Source organism: Mya arenaria, chromosome 7 (genome assembly GCF_026914265.1).
Source record: "Mya arenaria isolate MELC-2E11 chromosome 7, ASM2691426v1".
NCBI lineage: Eukaryota > Metazoa > Mollusca > Bivalvia > Myida > Myidae > Mya > Mya arenaria.
The window spans coordinates 10360648-10380486 of record NC_069128.1 but is presented as its reverse complement, the minus strand read 5'-3'; the positions used below and the strand labels follow the sequence as shown (position 1 = coordinate 10380486).

The 19839-nt window shown below is 39.8% G+C and overlaps 1 protein-coding gene across 1 annotated transcript; it reads left to right on the top strand.

The window, feature by feature from the left end:
- The first annotated feature begins 1327 nt into the window (after positions 1-1327).
- Positions 1328-4180, top strand: LOC128241857 (alcohol dehydrogenase [acceptor]-like). Its single transcript, XM_052958965.1, has 2 exons — positions 1328-1825; positions 2740-4180. The coding sequence occupies exons 1-2, from the start codon at positions 1407-1409 to the stop codon at positions 4121-4123; spliced, it is 1803 nt and encodes a 600-aa protein (XP_052814925.1). The 5' UTR covers positions 1328-1406; the 3' UTR covers positions 4124-4180.
- Positions 4181-19839: the final 15659 nt, after the last annotated feature.

Sequence of the window (19839 nt, the reverse complement as noted above, 5' to 3'; positions counted from 1 at the left end):
CGCTCAAACGACAGACGCACGTGTTTCAATGCCTAACAACGCTCAAACGACAGACGCACGTGTTCCAATGCCTCACAACGCTCAAACGACAGACGCACGTGTTTCAATGCCTAACAACGCTCAAACGACAGACGCACGTGTTTCAATGCCTCACAACGCTCAAACGACAGACGCACGTGTTTCAATGCCTCACAACGCTCAAACGACAGACGCACGTGTTTCAATGCCTAACAACGCTCAAACGACAGACGCACGTGTTTCAATGCCTCACAAAGCTCAAACGACAGACGCACGTGTTTCAATGCCTCACAACGCTCAAACGACAGACGCACGTGTTTCAATGCCTCACAACGCTCAAACGACAGACGCACGTGTTTCAATGCCTCACAACGCTCAAACGAGAGACACACACGTATCAACCCCTGATGACGCGTTTTAATAAATGTACCAACGGCTGGAACACTTACAAATGCTGATACATGATCAAATATTGTCTTTAACGTCTAAAATCTTGAATCGCATTAGTAAGGCTTTTCATCAAGAGGCTGAAATATTAAAATATTCCTCCGTTTATGTAAGAGTCCTCTCAGGCGAACGGTTTTGTTTTCAGTGTTCCACTATTATAGACTGTACCGGTATCGGTTCTCCCCACGTTAAAACAAGATTTTTATACTAAAATACTATCTGTAATATCGGTATCAAAGTGTAAAATAATTATGATATGATCCAAATACATGAGCGTATCCCTTGAAGTTATGTGATATGTTCGTGATCAGTTCTGTTTAAGTCGTTAGCTTAGCTTGATGTAACATTATACAATACTTTCTCAAAACAGGCTTAGAACTTTCTGCACGAGCTAGTATGAGGCCGATATTTCATTATTTTAAATGATTTAAATAATATTTAATCGCTATAATGCTGAATTCACCCGTTTAAAAATAATGCATACTGGTTTCCATGTTTATAGTGTGTATATTTAGCATGTAAAGGTCCCGTGATTACAGATACAGCTCTGATGTCTCATTTCACCTCATTTAGAACATTAGAGGAAAAGACATTTATTTATTTCAAGAAACTTAAATCTACAGTATATTAAGTTATTAACACACAATGTATCCTTATTCATACGTCCAATTGTAACCTTAAGGTATAATATAAAACATGAAGATACATATGACCTATTTAATTGAATAATAATAGGTTTAAAGCACACTATTTCCTTATATATACGCCGAAAGCTAACCTTAAACATTATAGATATGGTATGAAACATGATATTTATGACCGGTTAAAGCGTACATGTGTAGGATAACAATGGCTTCTTTTCACACGTAATTCAGAAGGTGAGTAAACAGTTCATGCTAAATGTGCTTTATTGAATGAAATCATACGCTGTATTGTGAACAATGGAGTTAACACTTACAAGAATTTCAGTCATAATTGCAATTGGTGCTCTGTTTGCGTACAAATATATCGCAAAGAACACTAAACTAACAGTGGAAAATGTGAACTCCACTTACGACTATATCATAATCGGCGCTGGTTCGGCTGGATGCGTCCTAGCAGCACGATTATCGGAAGACCCTAACAATAGGGTGTTGCTTCTCGAAGCCGGTGGGGAAGAGACGGACAATGCCAATATTTCAATACCAGCGGCCGCATTGTCTGTCTGGAATACATCATCGGATTGGGTTTATAGCACTACGCAACAGAGAAACACAGGATTTGCACAAATTGGAGACGAAAACCGTCATTACTGGCCAAGAGGCAAAGGAATCGGCGGATCGAATAATTTAAATATCATGCAGTACGTCCGGGGAAGCCGGTATGTGTATACTTGTTTTTCCGAATTGGGGCATTGTCGATTTTTCATGTTATCGAATTTCAAATTGTTCTTTTTTGTTTTTGTAATACATATCAAGGAAAGCAGTTAAAATACTACATTTATCTTATTTATTAAATATCTGTAAGTAAAATAGAAGAAAAAATGGCCGTGTACCTTAGCTATTAGACAATAGGTAGTTGGGTATTTCAAAACCCCTCATTCCACCCAGAGTGTATTATTTATTAGTGTTCCTAGATATGACAGTTTAACTCGTCAACGCCCCATTTAACCAACCTCTGATACACTATCAAACCGATCTTATTTGAACGGTGTGTAATTATAACTTTAAGGAAATATTTCAATGTTTATGGGTGTTTTATCATATGATCAAATGTTTTTTCTATGACATAAACAAAGTTAAAAAAGATATAGGATATAGGATACATTTAATAGTATGCTTTAATTTCTTAAGTTTTGTCATATAGTATGCATGAGGATTAACGTAGGATTAAACTTGAATATTTTTAAACTAGTCTTAAATGCAAAAGAGCAGACTTTCAATAAGCTTAAATAATGCTCTCATATAACAGAAATTGTTTAGAATAACATAAAATAAAAATATATATAAAAATCTGTCATGTTCAAATTGGTGTTTTTTATAAGCTATCAATGTTTGTTTTAACCGAGGCATGCCTTGGCGCATGTGAGTTTGGTTAGTGATCACCTGGGCGGACAAATGGGTTTCAGCCGGGGACTCTGGTTTCCCCCACAACACAAAACCACACTCTCGCGTGAATATCGTGCCAACGAGATTAATATAATGTTGTAATAATTTCACAATCGTTGTAAAATGAAACAAAATTATCTTAAATTAAATAAATAAATAAGTAATAGAAATCTTTGATATAATTCAGGTACGATTATGATGAATGGGAAGACCAAGGGTGTGATGGATGGGGATATGACGATGTCCTTCCATACTTCCTGAAATCTGAAGACATTCGAATTGACGATCTCAAAAATTCCCGATTTCACAATTCTGGGGGACCTCTAGCTGTTATAAAAGATACTGTTTTTCCCATTTGGAAGCGCTTTGTAGATGGAGGAAAGGAGCTGGGTTATGATGAAGTAGACTACAATGGGGCAGAACAGATCGGGTTTGGGCGCAGCCAGGTAAATGTGAGAGACGGAGCTCGCGGCAGCACGGCGGCCCAGTTTTTGAGACCATCGATGGGTCGATCAAATCTGCATGTAGTTGTAAATGCCCATGTTACAACAGTTGTTATTGACAACAAGGTAGCAACCGGTGTTGCATTTGTTAAGGATAACCGAAAGCAGATTGTTTCTGCAAGCAGGGAAGTCATTCTTTCCGCGGGAGCCATTGGTTCACCTCAAATATTGATGTTGTCGGGCGTTGGACCGCAAAAACATTTGAACAATTTAAACATACCAGTTGTTGTTGACCTGCCTGTTGGACAAAACATGGAGGATCATATCTACTCCTTTATTCCCGGAACAATGAATACATCAGAAGGACTTACTGGTCCTAAAGTGGAGTCCCTATCATCCATTGGTCAGTATCTCATGTTTGGGACCGGTCCATTGTCTACTACGGGACTTGTATGGACGGCATTTATTAAGTCCTCGAAATGCAAAACTATGTATCCTGACATTCAATTTCACCTCTTCGCCACTCTAATAATAGAAGAATTGGCAAAATATTCACCAAACGGTGCAAAAGGATTGTTTCCCGTCGATTGGGTTGATAGCTTTGCTCTCCTTACAATATTACTTCATCCAAAGAGTAAAGGTTTCGTGGAATTAAAAAGCAACGATCCGTTCGATTACCCAATTATCGAACCAAATTATTTCGAACAGGAGGAAGACATGCATATGATGATGGAAAGCATGCGAAAAGGCTTAGAGTTGCTGAACACAAATTCATTTAGCGAAATTGGGACTCAAGTCGATAGATTGAATGTTCCAGTTTGCAGTCATACCACATACCTGTCCGATGAGCATTTAAAGTGTTTCATACAACACTTTGCTGCTACAGTTTATCATCCGACCTCAACGTGCAGAATGGGATCACTGAATGACCCAATCACTGTCGTCGATACCAAGTTACGTGTTAAAGGCATCAAAAATCTACGCGTTGTGGATGCTTCGGTTATGCCCCATGTAACATCCGGCAACACAAATGCCCCGACTATTATGATTGCGGAGAAGGCTGCAGATATGATCAGAGGAATTGACAGTGTGGCAAAACTACGGAACAAGTTGAAACAAACTGCATAATTCATTTTGAAAAAGTTTCAATATCATGTATGTATAGTTTATTTTAAAGTGAGTCTACTTGCATTGTATGTATGTTTTAATCAATGCAAAATATATGAATTGTTGTATATGTTAAAAGATGTAATAGATGTGCAAAAAAAAGAAGAAGATGTAATAGATGTGCAAAAAAGTACCCTAGTACCCTAAGTTACTGTCTGTTGACAGAAAATGAAAGTACGCGTCTTAGCCACGTCTGATGTTTGTATGTCCTTATTCACTTTAGCAATTCATGCTGAAAGTCATGTCGTTAAAACTTAATACGCTAGTTCAAATATGATATGTATCAATGTATTTCGGCTGTGAAGACAAAACAAATTAGTGAGGTTACAAGCAGAACAATAAAAAGAACATTCTAGTTTAGGAGCACAATATAGGTTTGTAACACATTTTGCCTTCGTCAGGATGGCTTCTATTCTAATTGACCGTTGGAACAATTTCGTCAAAGACAACAACACAGACTTTCATTTCCTAAGACGTCTAATTTATGGCTCCCTTATTTAAATATACATGGAACACATGCATATAAAATAATTGGTTCATAGCGGCGCAACGCAGTGTCTCTTTGGAAGCAAAACAATCATTATTATCATGTCTGCGTAATTATAATCAGCGTTTTATCTTCTCAGTAAATAAATAATATTAGCTTTTAAATAGCAATGTAACTGTAGAATATATTTAGTTTGTGTTTAAATAGTGCCTACCAGTTTTGGAATTACATATGGCGTTGCCATTTTAGGATTTCTAAGATCTTGTCGTGTTAGAATATTAATGGTTGAGTGATCAAATATATAAGATATCCACTGCCAGATTGCGCCGCCTTATATACTCGACAGTCGGTTTGGATTTTAGGAATTAGGAATTCTGACCAATCAAAAAGTCTTTAGGAAATTACCAGCCAATGGCATCGGTGCTTGGAATTCCTAACCCTAGAAGGCAGTACTTCGGTCGAGCAAACAACAACAATATTATGCATAAATATCGAGTTCAGCATACAAATATTAACAAAGGGCAGTAACTGTCGTCATGGAAATATCAATTTAATGCTTTGTGACATTGGTTCATTTGCAAAAGTCACAATCAAAATAATTTTCATAACCTTGAACTTCCGAGTTAGGAACGCGCGGATGTTACAAAATAGTTCAAATACATACCAGTTCAGAGTAATGCATCATGGGATGCATCTGTTGAATTACGATTTGCTATTAACAAATAACATTGTAAGACAGTTTAAAATTACATTAAAAGTTATAAATAATATTCATGTTCTGAAAATGAACCGATGTATCATGCCGCACTTGCAAGTTCCCAGGTCTCAAAATGGCGGAAATGACAGTTCCATGACAACTTAAGGAATTCCTAAAATCGGTAAATACTTCGAATAAACGTTATTTCACAAGATAAACTATGAATGATTACTTGCATACATTTGCATTGTATTATATTATTTGTGGATTAACATGTATACATAGTGTTTATGAGAATGAAACAGCAATTAAAGATGCACTTTTGCAGAGTCAAAATGTCAATGCAGTAATTTATTACATTTTCCCCACCTTAAAGATAAAAACTTCTCCTGAAGTTTAAAATTTAACACTTTTAACAGTAAACAACAATATATCTGGTTAATGTCCTTTTCTGACATCCATCATCAGAACAGTAAGTCTTTATTATACAGGTAATTCCCGTAGCACTGTAAAGTTGTATATAACCTAACTTTGATTTCACGTCTTAGACACATTTTAATTTTTGTTTTAAGTAACTTTATTTAAATATGAGAAAACATTTAGAACACTAAATATTGTAAGATTTTTAAATGCTTCAATGCTGAGCTCCCCTCAGCCGAAGTGGAACGTCCTCAAGAAACTTTAGCTCCAGCGATGTCCGTGGTTGAAAGGCCTCGACGATCTGTGTTTGAGTCTCTAGGGGCAAAGTAGTGGTTCCTAGTGCAATGCTTTTAATAGCTTCATAATTGCTGGATAGCATGCGGGTATGAATCCCACCAGCCGGCAAGGAGGTTCCGGGAAGTACTAAATAGTTGTACTTAAATATTAAAGTGTGGCGATCAATTGGATGTATGCCATCACTCATTTCCAACACACCAGCTGCATACTCGGCAGCAACACCCCTTTGCTCAGGACTGTAGTGTTTCCAGCCCCGTGGTGGCCAGGATATGGAGTTAGTAAGTCCTATTGACTCCTCTTCGACTTGTCCCCACTCACGGCGGCCTGGTGGAAGGATGGGCATGTTTCCTGAGATTAAGAGGTGCCGCGCTCTATCCTGCACGTTAGAGATGCTTTGATGAGATAGAGGGCTTTGTCTGGACGAGAGATGCATCCCAGGTGAAGTCAATGGGGATCTAATGGTTGTGGTCGAAGGTGTGATGGGGGACGTCATTAAAGTAGCAGCAAAAGTTGGTTTAAATGGAATAGGACTGAACAAACTTGTCAGTGACGGTGTCAAACCGACACAGGAGCGAACATGGATGATGAGGAAGTAATTACTTCAGGCGTTGGACTGACGGTTGCAAGTGTTGCTGTGTAGATTGGGATTGGTGTTGGTATGTATGTTTTAATGCCCGAAACCGGTCCAGGGGAATAAACGGCAGGAGTGGGAGCTGTAATGGGTGTGGTATGTACCAGTGGCGAAGATGATGTACTTGTTGAACCAGAACTTGAGGAGTGGGAACTATGTAGTGCCATGTTTTCAGAGCAATCTGTCAGCAGGGGCATTGATAAGTTCTGTTCTGCGCGGATGTTAGTTGTGGGTTCTGGTCTGATGGGTGAGAGATGTGTTGTGGCAACGTCTTCCACAGCAAGAAGTTCAATGGGAGTAGGTGAACGAATGTCCGCTGTCCTCATTGCCTCGAAGACGATGTTTTCCTTCTGTAGAATTGTAATTAGCAGACTAGGAGATATGCCCAAAATATCAGCGGCTCTATCATGGAGACTGGCATCATCCACACGGGTCCACTTCCAATCCGCAATCCCGGGTCGTGGGGCTAAGGTTGTCTGCCGCCGTTTCAGTCGCTCGATCAACTTTGGATCCTTCTGTACCTCTCTCGACAGTTTAATCTGATACAGGGCTGATTCCCCAGACAGAAAAATCCGCATCTGATCGAATTTATTTTGGATCGCCACCAATTCTAACATGGGCTGCAACTTCCTCTTCTTTGACTGGGAGTTCAGTGGAGAATGTGTCTTAAAATGGGGATGGGACTTAGATGGAGGTTGAGTCTTGGACGGAGGTTGGGTCTTTGCCTTGTCCCAGCCGGAAAGCCATGATGTAATTCCCGGTGATCGTCCTGTTGCCCATTTAGTAATAAGATATCTGGCATAGTTTCCTTCTGGGCTATGGAAATCAGCAGCACCATGCGCCTCAATGTATATTTCCGGACATTTGGAGAAATAAAAGAATGTTTTGGAGCTCCAGGTTTCTGATGGCATTGAGTTCATGACATCCATGTGTTTGTTTCGCAGGTGGAAGCGAAGGTCGCCGCAACGTTTAAATTCCCTTGGTTTTCCACTGATGCACAGGGGGTAGACCACCCGCAAGTCTGTCGGAGGTTGACCGTTTGGAGGCTAAAAAAAATAAAAAAATGAGCATATCAAAGTTGTTTTGTGGCATGTGGCATTTCCTTTTTATAAACATCTGCGTTGCGCTACTAGTAATGGTCAACGGCATTTTAATACTTCATCTCAGCAAGTAAATCGCAGACGGTTGATCAACCCGTCCTCATTACTCATATAATTGTCGCGTGCACGCCTTTCATTTTTCTCCTTATGCCATTACCAAACTCCATCTTCTTAGCAACCTAACGTGATACCTAATTGTAAATGCTCACAGTGTATGCAACTTATAAGAATTTTTTTCTGATGTCTTCCTCTTATGCTCTCAGCTGTGTGAATTTGTCAGAAATGTTTTATGTGACCTAAAAAACTGTTAATGGGAATTAAAACTGTGTCTGGCCGAACCATTTTGGAACACTACCGCTGTGGTATTTCATCAGCCGGTCGATGTGGACGGGCTTGGCGGGTAACTTGGGAGATCTCTTTACCATATACACTAGGTCATCTACTTTCGCGACTACAAGATAAGGGCCCTTCCACGCAGACGCTAATTTGCTACATATACCGGGTCTGCGACTATTGTCGTACAACCACACAGCAGTACCAGTCTGTAAATGACGCTTCTTCGCATGAAGGTCGTAGAGACGCTTCCGATATTTAGTTTTGCCTTTCAAGACAGTCCGAGCCAAGTCGTGGGTCTGAATGAGCTGGTCGTGAAGCTGAAGAACATAGTCAATTGGGCGACTCGGTGCATCAGATACAGGCGGCATGCCAATAACAGCTTGCATTGGAAGTATAACTTCTCGTCCGAAGACCATCTTGTTTGGTGTTTGTCCAGTGCTTGTATGTACAGAGGACCGATAGGCCATCATGACTTGGGGTAGATACTGGTCCCATGTTCGCTGGTTAGCAGAGCAATACATTGTAAGCATCGTGGCGAGTGTTCGATTGAATCGCTCAACCGTACCATTCGACTGGGGATGCAGTGCAGTAGAAAGTGTATGCTTTATTTGGAGGAGTTCACACATGTCGTTAAATAATTTGGAGGTGAAGTTCCGTCCTTGGTCAGAGTGGATGGACAAAGGTACCCCAAAGCGGGAAACAAAACCATCAACAAAAGCTTTTGATATGGTTTCTGCCTCTTGATTTGGCAATGGAAAAGCCTCAGTCCATCGAGTAAAACAATCACATACAACAAGGACGTAAGAATTACCAGCAGCTGATTTTGGCAGTGCACCAAAAATATCGACAGCGACCCGTTCCATAGGAGCGACAACAGGAACGTTCCCAAGAGGGGATTTCATAGGCTGTGAGGTTTTTCGTGAGGTGCATTGTGAACAACGTGTACAATACTTCGCTGCATCCTCCTGCATCCCTGGCCAATAGAACGTTTGGCGAATCTTAGAAAGTGTCTTCTCTGTACCGAGATGCGCAGCTGACGGGATGTCGTGAAAATAATGCAATACTTCTTGGCGCCGTTGAATTGGGACAATAACTTGTAAATGACTGTTGTTTTCATCGTCAACCCAGGTTCGAACAAGATAACCGGTAGCCAACCCCAAGCGATCCCACATTCGCCAAAGCGTTTTAACAACTGTTGATTTGCCGTTCACCTTCTCCCAGGCGGGACGGGAGTTAGATTCTTGAAGCAATTGTATTATGTAAGACAGACAGGGGTCATTGAGTTGTTGAGTCATTATCTCTGGTGGTGACCAGTTCTGTAAGACTGACATTGAAGGCTTGCAATGGGAATCTTTTACAGCTTGAGATCTGGTAACTACCCTTACAGCCGGAAGTTGCTCTTTTGGACACTGTACCTCAGGCGTACTCTCCTCGGCCAAGTCTACGTCATTTAAGATTTGTTGTCTCACACAGCTTGAACAAGGTTTGCGAGAAAGCGCATCGGCATTTCGGTGTTGTGTACCGCTTCGATGAGTCACGGTTAAATTGTATGTACCCAGCTCTTGAAGCCAACGAACCACTTGACCGGTGGGGTTTTTCAAATTCCGCATCCAGCTTACTGCAGCATTATCGGTTCGCAAGAGAACAGGCTGACCATAGAGGTACGAATGGAACGCTTTCAAAGCCTGTACCACAGCTAGAAGCTCCTTTCTTGTAACACAGTACGACTTTTCATGAACATTGAGTGATTTGCTATGATAGGCTATAACAACCTCCCTGTTGTCCTGGATTTGCGAGAGAACTGCTCCAGTGGCGACATCGCTAGCATCAGTATCTAGTACAAACTTTGCTCCTGGAATAGGATAGCCTAGTATAGGAGCGGAGGTGAGTGCAGATTTCAGAGTCTGAAAAGCAGCATTACATTGAGGGGACCAGTCAAACTTATTTGACTTGTTGGTTACTTTGTGGAGTGGTTTTGCAATATAAGCAAAGTTTTGGACAAATCGGCGATAGTACGAGCACAACCCTAGGAAGCTTTTGACATCTTTGGCGCTCTTTGGCGTCGGCCAGTTACTGACCGCTTCAATCTTGGATGGGTCAGTTGCAATACCAGACTCGGACACAAGATGACCCAGGAACTTGACCTCTTTTTGGAAGAATACACATTTTGCGGGTTTACACTTGAGGCACGCTTGCTGGAGTCTTTGAAAAATGTGCTCCAACCGAGCTAGACCCTCTCCTACTGTGCAACAAGGAACAATTATGTCATCCATATACAGGAGACATTCTTCCCATTGAAGACCACGAAGGACGTTTTCCATTAATCTTTCAAATGTAGATGGGGCATTGGCTAAACCGAAGCTCATAACAGTGAATTGGTAAAGGCCCATGGTGGTGGCAAATGCAGTCTTTTCCTTATCAGCTTGACTCATTCCAACCTGCCAGTAACCGCTGTTGAGATCTAAAGAACTGAAATACCGAGCACCGGAAAGAGAATCTATACAGTCGTCCACACGAGGCAGGGGATAGGCATCCTTGACAGTAACGTCATTAAGACGCCGATAATCAACGCAAAAGCGAGGGGTTCCGTCTTTCTTAGTAATGAGAACAACTGGGGATGACCATGCACTTGCCGATGGCTCAATGATCCCCCTTTCTAGCATCTTGTTGACCTCTTCGCACTCTACAGCCCGCTTTCCAAGAGGAAGTCGCTTTGGTGGTTGCCGTAAAGGAGCAGCGTTACCCGTGTTGATGGAATGCTCCACAAGTTTCGTGCGGCCAATGTCCTCAGATGATTTTGAAAATACTGAGCAATGTTTACAAAGCAACCTCCGAAGACCAATTTTCTCGTTATCATTAAGATTACTAGAACTTCGATTATAAAGATCAGTCAGATGTTCTGGTAGCTCATCTGATGATTCAGCTTCGGTAACGGCGGCAACACGCACTGACTGGCTTTCCTCGGTGAATGACTCGCACATTCCTATATTAGTCCTCTTATGTAGTGTAGTTGGTTCAGAACTGTAATTGATAATATTTACTACGACATTTTCGGCAGTAGTATTCACAAGACCCCCAAGAGTACAAATTTCCATCTTCCCCATCAGTTCCATAGAAGGCTCAATGAAACCAGTAGGAGTGATATGTTCAGCCTGAGGAATTTTAACTGACACCCACATTCGAGAATTTGCTGGTATCCGGACAGTGTTCCTTACTTCCACTCTACAAATCTGTAAAGATGAACCACCAACCCAAAGAGGAACAACGTCACACCCCATAACAAGGCAGGATTTCCGGTAGTTAATACTGTCCACATGCGCACGAAGGAAATCCTGGCCCAAAATTCCATCTGACTCTATATCGCACACCACAAAAGCAACATCAAAACGCCCTGCGCCCAACTCAATGAGAAGATCGACTTTACCAGCTACATTCATTGGCTGACCATTAACTGTGTGAAAAGTCTGTGACACCGCAACTAGAGTAACATTATACTGTTGCTGGAGCAGGGCAAACTTTTTGATTGACAGAAGCGATGTGGTTGCACCACAATCAATAAGAAAATCAACTGGTTTTGACAAAACTTTGCCAGTTGCATAAAAACCATTATCAAACTTTGTTGCGTCTGCACCTGAACGTGCAGTATGTATTTCAACAATAGAAACATCAGAAATAGATTTGGGTTCGTCAACACATGTCGCCGACACTTGACCCTCAGAATCGGCGAAAATTAGTTTTCCGATAACGATGGTTCATGTGGGGTCACAGGTACATTTTGCGGGTATGGAAATCTTGGTTGGGCAGGACCCTGTTGTGTATTATCGCGAGACTGGTCCCTTTGGAAAGTTGAAGGATTGTGACCTCCGTTACGGTACGTGTTATGGGGGTACCGGCTGCCCTTGCTTCGTTGGGGACAATCTCTCATAAAGTGGCTTGGTGACCCACAACCATAGCAAGTTCTTGGTCTACTTGGATGTTGGCGCGATGTTATTGGCGGACATATTTTCTCAATGCGCTCCAACCGAGTTTCAAGGCGCTGAACAGCAGCCAGAAGCTGGGTATCAGTAGCACCCACATCAACTGCTCGAACAAGTGACGACTGGGATGTCCCAAGTACTGCTTCGTAACGTTCGATGACTTCGACGGCATCGTTCACTGTTTGGCAGTTGTTGTCAATGCAGCGACACTGCATGTCTCCAGACACCTGCTTATATAACTGGTTTAGCGCCAACCGCTCCTGTGCCATGTGATCAAGATCAACATAGGCCTTCTGTGCCAACTGCCGGAGATCATCAGCAAGAGTACCAACAGGCTCCCCACGCAAACGCCGCCTGTTCTCAAACTTAGCGAGCCATAGATTTTGATGTCTACTGCTACCGAACCGCTCTGTTAACCTCTTTTTAAGATAATGGTAGTCCCGCCGCTCAACATCTGAAAGACTCATGTAAAAATTTCTGGCCGGGCCTCGCAGACAACTTGCAAGAACAAGAACCCTGGTTCTAACTTCCCAATTCGATAATTCAGCGCAGTCCTCAAAGTGGGACATGTATTGCTCAAAACTATTGGACCCATCATATGTGTCTGGTTTCATGAAAGAATGCTGCACCGGAACAGAGAAAGAAGTTGGCCTTTGCAGATGGGAATCACCATGCCCATAGCTGTTACTTCGACGGTCATGTATGGAATTGTTGCCCGAAACAGGATTATTATTTGTCCTATTTTGGTGGTTTATAGATGGTGCAGAAAATATTGGTGGTGTGTCGTGTGTAGTATGAATTACTCTTGTGTCACCAGCAGGGTAATTTTGGTCAGTATCGTGATCACCGCTATGCATTGAGTCTGCATCGTCGTCGTCATGAATGGTGTTTAAGTTAAACGAGATGTCAGGATCAGGTGACGCCATATTACGTTTTTAGGTTTGGGTGAAAAATAAAATAAAAATTGTTGAGTGCCTTCTTTATAAAGATGAAAACTATTGACTGCGCTCCCTTCAGAATGTTTTTGCTGATTTGCCCTTTTTCCAGGCGTGAGGGGTTCGGATCACTCAGATTTTAATATTTGTAAAATATCTGCACTTCTGACACCAATTTGTAACACATTTTGCCTTCGTCAGGATGGCTTCTATTCTAATTGACCGTTGGAACAATTTCGTCAAAGACAACAACACAGACTTTCATTTCCTAAGACGTCTAATTTATGGCTCCCTTATTTAAATATACATGGAACACATGCATATAAAATAATTGGTTCATAGCGGCGCAACGCAGTGTCTCTTTGGAAGCAAAACAATCATTATTATCATGTCTGCGTAATTATAATCAGCGTTTTATCTTCTCAGTAAATAAATAATATTAGCTTTTAAATAGCAATGTAACTGTAGAATATATTTAGTTTGTGTTTAAATAGTGCCTACCAGTTTTGGAATTACATATGGCGTTGCCATTTTAGGATTTCTAAGATCTTGTCGTGTTAGAATATTAATGGTTGAGTGATCAAAAATATAAGATATCCACTGCCAGATTGCGCCGCCTTATATACTCGACAGTCGGTTTGGATTTTAGGAATTAGGAATTCTGACCAATCAAAAAGTCTTTAGGAAATTACCAGCCAATGACATTGGTGCTTGGAATTCCTAACCCTAGAAGGCAGTACTTCGGTCGAGCAAACAACAACAATATTATGCATAAATATCGAGTTCAACATACAAATATTAACAAAGGGCAGTAACTGTCGTCATGGAAATATCAATTTAATGCTTTGTGACCTTGGTTCATTTGCAAAAGTCACAATCAAAATAATTTTCATAACCTTGGACTTCCGAGTTAGGAACGCGCGGATGTTACAAAATAGTTCAAATACATACCAGTTCAGAGTAATGCATCATGTGATGCATCTGTTGAATTACGATTTGCTATTAACAAATAACATTGTAAGACAGTTTAAAATTACATTAAAAGTTATAAATAATATTCATGTTCTGAAAATGAACCGATGTATCATGCCGCACTTGCAAGTTCCCAGGTCTCAAAATGGCGGAAATGACAGTTCCATGACAACTTAAGGAATTCCTAAAATCGGTAAATACTTCGAATAAACGTTATTTCACAAGATAAACTATGAATGATTACTTGCATACATTTGCATTGTATTATATTATTTGTGGATTAACATGTATACATAGTGTTTATGAGAATGAAACAGCAATTAAAGATGCACTTTTGCAGAGTCAAAATGTCAATGCAGTAATTTATTACAGGTTGAAGCATATGATTATGGTACCGATAAACATATTAGCATTTATAAATGTTTTAGGCAATAGCTACGTGGCAACATATTCCCAAGTAATAAGGCGCCAAAACATCGCTAATATTTCTAAATTACCTAAATCATTTGCATTTTTTTTCATTTAAAAACAAATGAATTAAACACGATAATGCATTTAAATTAAAACATTTTTTTAAACTTCAAACAAGTATATTATCAAACATGTACATATATTCGCTCGTCCGTGTCATAAGTATTTGTGCTGTTTTTTTTTTATTGCAAAAGACAGATATACAGCAACAATTAAAAGCATCTACCAACTAAAACAACTTAACAAATATGTAAGTCAAATTTCAGAGTGAAATCTTGTCAAAATATCAAATTGCAGATTAACTTGTTCTGAAATCAGTACAACGAGTATGTGCTAAATTTTACACTCAAATGGCGTGACCTCCATTCTATTTTATTTTTGATCCCACTGATACCGATGACACGTTTAAAATCTTACCATATTCCATTGCAAAATATTCCGTTCATATTCAGTACATTACATATCAATGTGCGTTACATATCATACTCCTATCTCGTAAACTCCACTATACCGCTGACATATTTAAAAAGATATACAATGAAAACTACCAGGATAAGTCAAGTAGACAAACATTTAACGCTGACAGTGTTGTACACCCACTAGTTTCAATGCCTATCTTCGCTAAAACGAGACACACAGGCTCAAATTCATCACGACGTTCAAACGAGAGACGCACGCGTTCCAATGCCTAACAGTGCTCGAACAAAAGAAGCACACGGTACAGTGCCTAACAACAACCAAACGAGAGACGCACACGGTTACACTATCTATCAACGCTCAAACGAGAGACGCACAAGTGGCACGGCCTGACGACGCTCAAGCGAGAGACGCACACGTTCCAATGCTTAAAAACGTTCAACTGAGAGACGCACACGTTGTAATGTCTATCGACGCTCAAATGAAAGACGTAAACGTTCCAAGCCCTCACAACTCCCGAGAGGCGCCCACGTTTCAAGGCCTAAAAACGCTCAAACGAAAGACACGCACGTATTAAGGCCTAACAAAGCTCAAACGAAAGACGCACACGTATTAAGGCCTAACAACACACAAACGAAAGACGCACACGTTCCAATGCCTAACACCGCTCAAACGAGAGACGCACACGTTCCAATGCCTAACAACGCTCATACGAAAGACGCACACGTTCCAATGCCTAACTGCGCTCAAACGAGAGATGCACACGTTCCAAGGCCAAACAACACACAAACGTTTCAAGGCCTTATAACTTTCAAATGAGTGACGCACTTATGCATCGGCCTACAAACGCTCAATCGAGAGACGCACACGTTTCAAGGCCTAACAACGCTGAAACGAGAGTTACACACGTTTCAAGGCCTAACGACACTCAAACGAGAGACGCATACGTTCCAATGCGTAATAACGTTTAAACGAAAGACACACACGTTATAAGTTTTATATATATAATTATACGTTTGCAAAAATGCAACTAGGTATATTTCGTCCATTTAGTAAAAATCATTGCTGGAGCAGTGCAGACAGAAGGGAGAAAACCGCACTGTATTAATTATGGATTGTACCTCTGAATTGCATCCCCTGTACTATCTTATTTACATATTTGTTTACAAATAGTTCAAAACCAGAACTTCAAGGAGTTTTCCAGTTTATAGGAGTTTTCCCTTTTTTTAAGTGTTGTGTACGCTTGTTTAGCTGTTAATATACGCAAAATGTTATATACTCTTTCATAAACTTACTTTGTAAATCAAACATTATTCCAGATATGTTTAAGAGACAGACTGTTATTGAAATCGGGTACTTTCGAGTATGATTTGGAGCTCCACATGGACTCAGTTAAATTTTACGACACTTAAACTAGAGACGTACACGTTCTAAGGCCTTACGACACTCAAACTAGAGACGTACACGTTCTAAGATCTTGCGACACTCAAACTAGAGACGTACACGTTCTAAGGTCTTACGACACTTAAACTAGAGACGTACACGTTCTAAGGTCTTACGACACTCAAACTAGAGACGTACACGTTCTAAGGTCTTACGACACTCAAACTAGAGACGTACACGTTCTAAGGTCTTACGACACTTAAAATAGAGACGTACACGTTCTAAAGCCTAACGACACTTAAACTAGAGACGTACACGTTCTAAGGCCTTATGACACTTAAACTAGAGACGTACACGTTCTTAAGGTCTTACGACACTCAAACTAGAGACGTACACGTTCTAAAGCCTTACGACACTCAAACTAGAGACGTACACGTTCTAAGGCCATATAACACTTAAACTATTCACAATGGAATGCTGCATATATAAGGACATAACAGTGTAGGTTGTCAACTATGGGTGGTATTTTTTATGTTTAGAGGCAATTTAAAATAACTTGCCATATGTATTTGACATGTAAAGGCAAGATCAACTTTTCATGTACTGACCTTGTTCATAGGTCAATGTCACAATCGGGGGCATTCGTCACATACTGTGACAGCTCTTGTTAAGCTTTCATTTTCGGACCAACGGTTGGCGGCATGAAAATACAGTGCCTCGTTTGGTTTGAGCTGTCCATTTGCAAGGAACTCTGTTAAGCTTTGATTCGTAAGACTGAAGAAATCTGCATCTTTCAGGATATGTGCGGCGTTATTCGTCGTTAATGTTTTGCACTTTTCAAGAAGGCCATGTAGGTCGTATAATTGTGCGTGCTCAAAATTTGAACACACATTATCAACCATTGACAATGGTTACAGACGATTCTAAGAAATCCGAGCAGAACCTCACCATCCCGTCGAGGCAGTACTTTTTGGCTGCATACAGACATCTCAGAACAGTATCTCCATCTACCTCAAGCTCATCACTGTACACGTATCTGCAAACATACCGAGTTTGTAAACATTTGATATACATAGTTGATATTATTTTCATTAAGTAAAATTTGATGCATGTGTTCTTTGTTCTTGGGTATGCTCGTTTTTATTATTAGTAGTATGGGTAACTATTAAAATGATTACCACTTCGAACTAAATGCACGGGAGTTTTCATATTGAAGTTGTTTAGGTAAACCTTAAGACCATCTCGAACGTGTTTTTTTTTTCAATATCGCTGATTGTGATTTCCCCATCCTCTGTAGCCAAAGGACCGTAAAACATGGCTTCAAAAACAGCGCTTCTCATGCTGAGTATCAGCTTGTGTCCTGTGCAGGATTCGTTGTTGTCGTTTGGAAAGATGAACTTGACATCTGTAAGAAGTTTTTCATCTCCAAGGTACTTTAAGCATCCTGAAGCTGTTAGCCCCGCCCGCCAGTCGGTTTTAGTATCCATTGAAATTGTCCTGTAATATAGACAAGCAACTACACATCAAGTACATATTTCAAAGTTTGTACAATCATTAGTCATGTTACTTCTAAGAATGTATTTTTGTTTGGCTATTTGTCGTATTATTTGCATAAAACTCATAAACATTTATAAATTTTTAAATGTTGCATGTGTTATGCTATCTATAATACATAAGAGTAGACATTTGGAGTGTTTTGTCTTTTGTCCATCCAACCATATTTGTATTTTGCGGCGATCATTAACCCACCTGTTTTTCCATAACGTGTATGTCAATACTTATTTGCAGGTGTAAAAGTGCATTTTGACATAATACGATCGAACTAATAAACAGTCCTTATTAGTTTAAAACGTATTGGAATATGTTCGGATAAATTAGTTTAACAATAAAACAACTTACTTGTTAATTTAACACTCAGTTTAAATACTGTAATCAATACCAGCATTACTTCGCGCTTTTATACCTTCATATTGGTTTCTCCAATTTAATATTTTTCAGGGATATTTTTTTAGGGTTCCCAGATTTTATCTTACGTCATGTAGTTTGGGATTCCACAATTTCATTGGGCAGAGGAACCAATCAAACTTCTTATATCATATATCATTAGATCTCAGAGTAACTAATATCATTTTAAGTTTTTTGGAAACATTAAACTGCTGATTCATTAAAGAAAACTGTCAGCAGTGTATCGTGTTTTGAAAGTTTTGCCATTTAGGCTTTCTACTAGGTTGCTATTTTTCTTCTAGCAAACACTTTTACCTCACCAGTTTTAATTTGACATATTACATATCGGCTATCATCGATTGTTTCACCGTAATCTTCTAATAATGTAGGGGGCTTAACTTTACGCTAGTGAAACGTTCATGACACAAATATTTGTCGACACAAGCTGTTACACAATATTCAGTTTGCACATCTTGTGAGCTCTGCTAACAGTTCAGTTTGGCTCTCGGTGGCCGACTGAACTCTGATCTTAACAAGACAATGAAGTAGTCTGTACCAATTCCAACCCCATATTGAAACAGTTTGTACGATTAAAAGTTTTATAATATATGACGCAATAATACTCAAACTGAGCACAATTGTTCATACAGTAATACTATGTATTTAAATTATATATACATTAGGGTCACAAAACACTGTTTCTTCGCTGATGCGCACGTTCCTTAAATACTGTGTTATATATTATATATGTGATATATTATCAATGAGTCTCGCGATGTTATCATAAGCAGTATAACGTGAGTTTAATATTGTTAGGGTATGGCTATGTAAGCGAGATAACACACACAAGTCACCATACTTGGTCAACATAGTATCTTATCATAATTAAACGTTTGTAAAAATACGGATACAATTACAATTTAGACGAGGCCACTTAAGTTATGTGCGTACAGAGTTTTTACTATGTCAAGCCGTAGTATAATGTTACTATCATTATTATTTCTGTTAAAAGTCAGCTTTGTTACTTTATCGAACGTAACGTGGTTCTGTTCTGAACGATTGCTTGTCTCTAACTGTCTGCCAACAAAAATCGTGGCGCTGTTATACTCGCAAAGCAACCGTATTTTGGCGGAACGCTACTGCCATGAAAAATGATTGTTGACAGTGCCAGCTAAAATAATGGAAGAGCCAACAACTTGAATGACAGTCATATGACCACCACAAAAAGAACGTTATAATAAAATAATGGCAGTCGTCTTGAACAAGTAGGCTACAGATGCGAAGAAAGACTCTGAACATAGCTCTCGATTTTGGAATGTAAAAATAAGTTCAAAAGGATGGGTCACCTTATACATGACGGTTCTTGACCGTAGACAGCGGAAAATGTGCGGAGTAATAAAATGGCTAACATTGTGCAAGTACAGAAAATTGACGATCGATCAATAAATGCAAGAAATATGGATGTTACTTCGCACCAGCGGTGAGGAAAGCAAATGCATTTTACACCAACATATCGATGGAAGCTTAAAGTCAACTTTTAAAATTTTAAAGCATGCTTATGGCGAATAAAGGATCAATTCGCTTGTAATTACCGAATGAAGTGTCAAGGA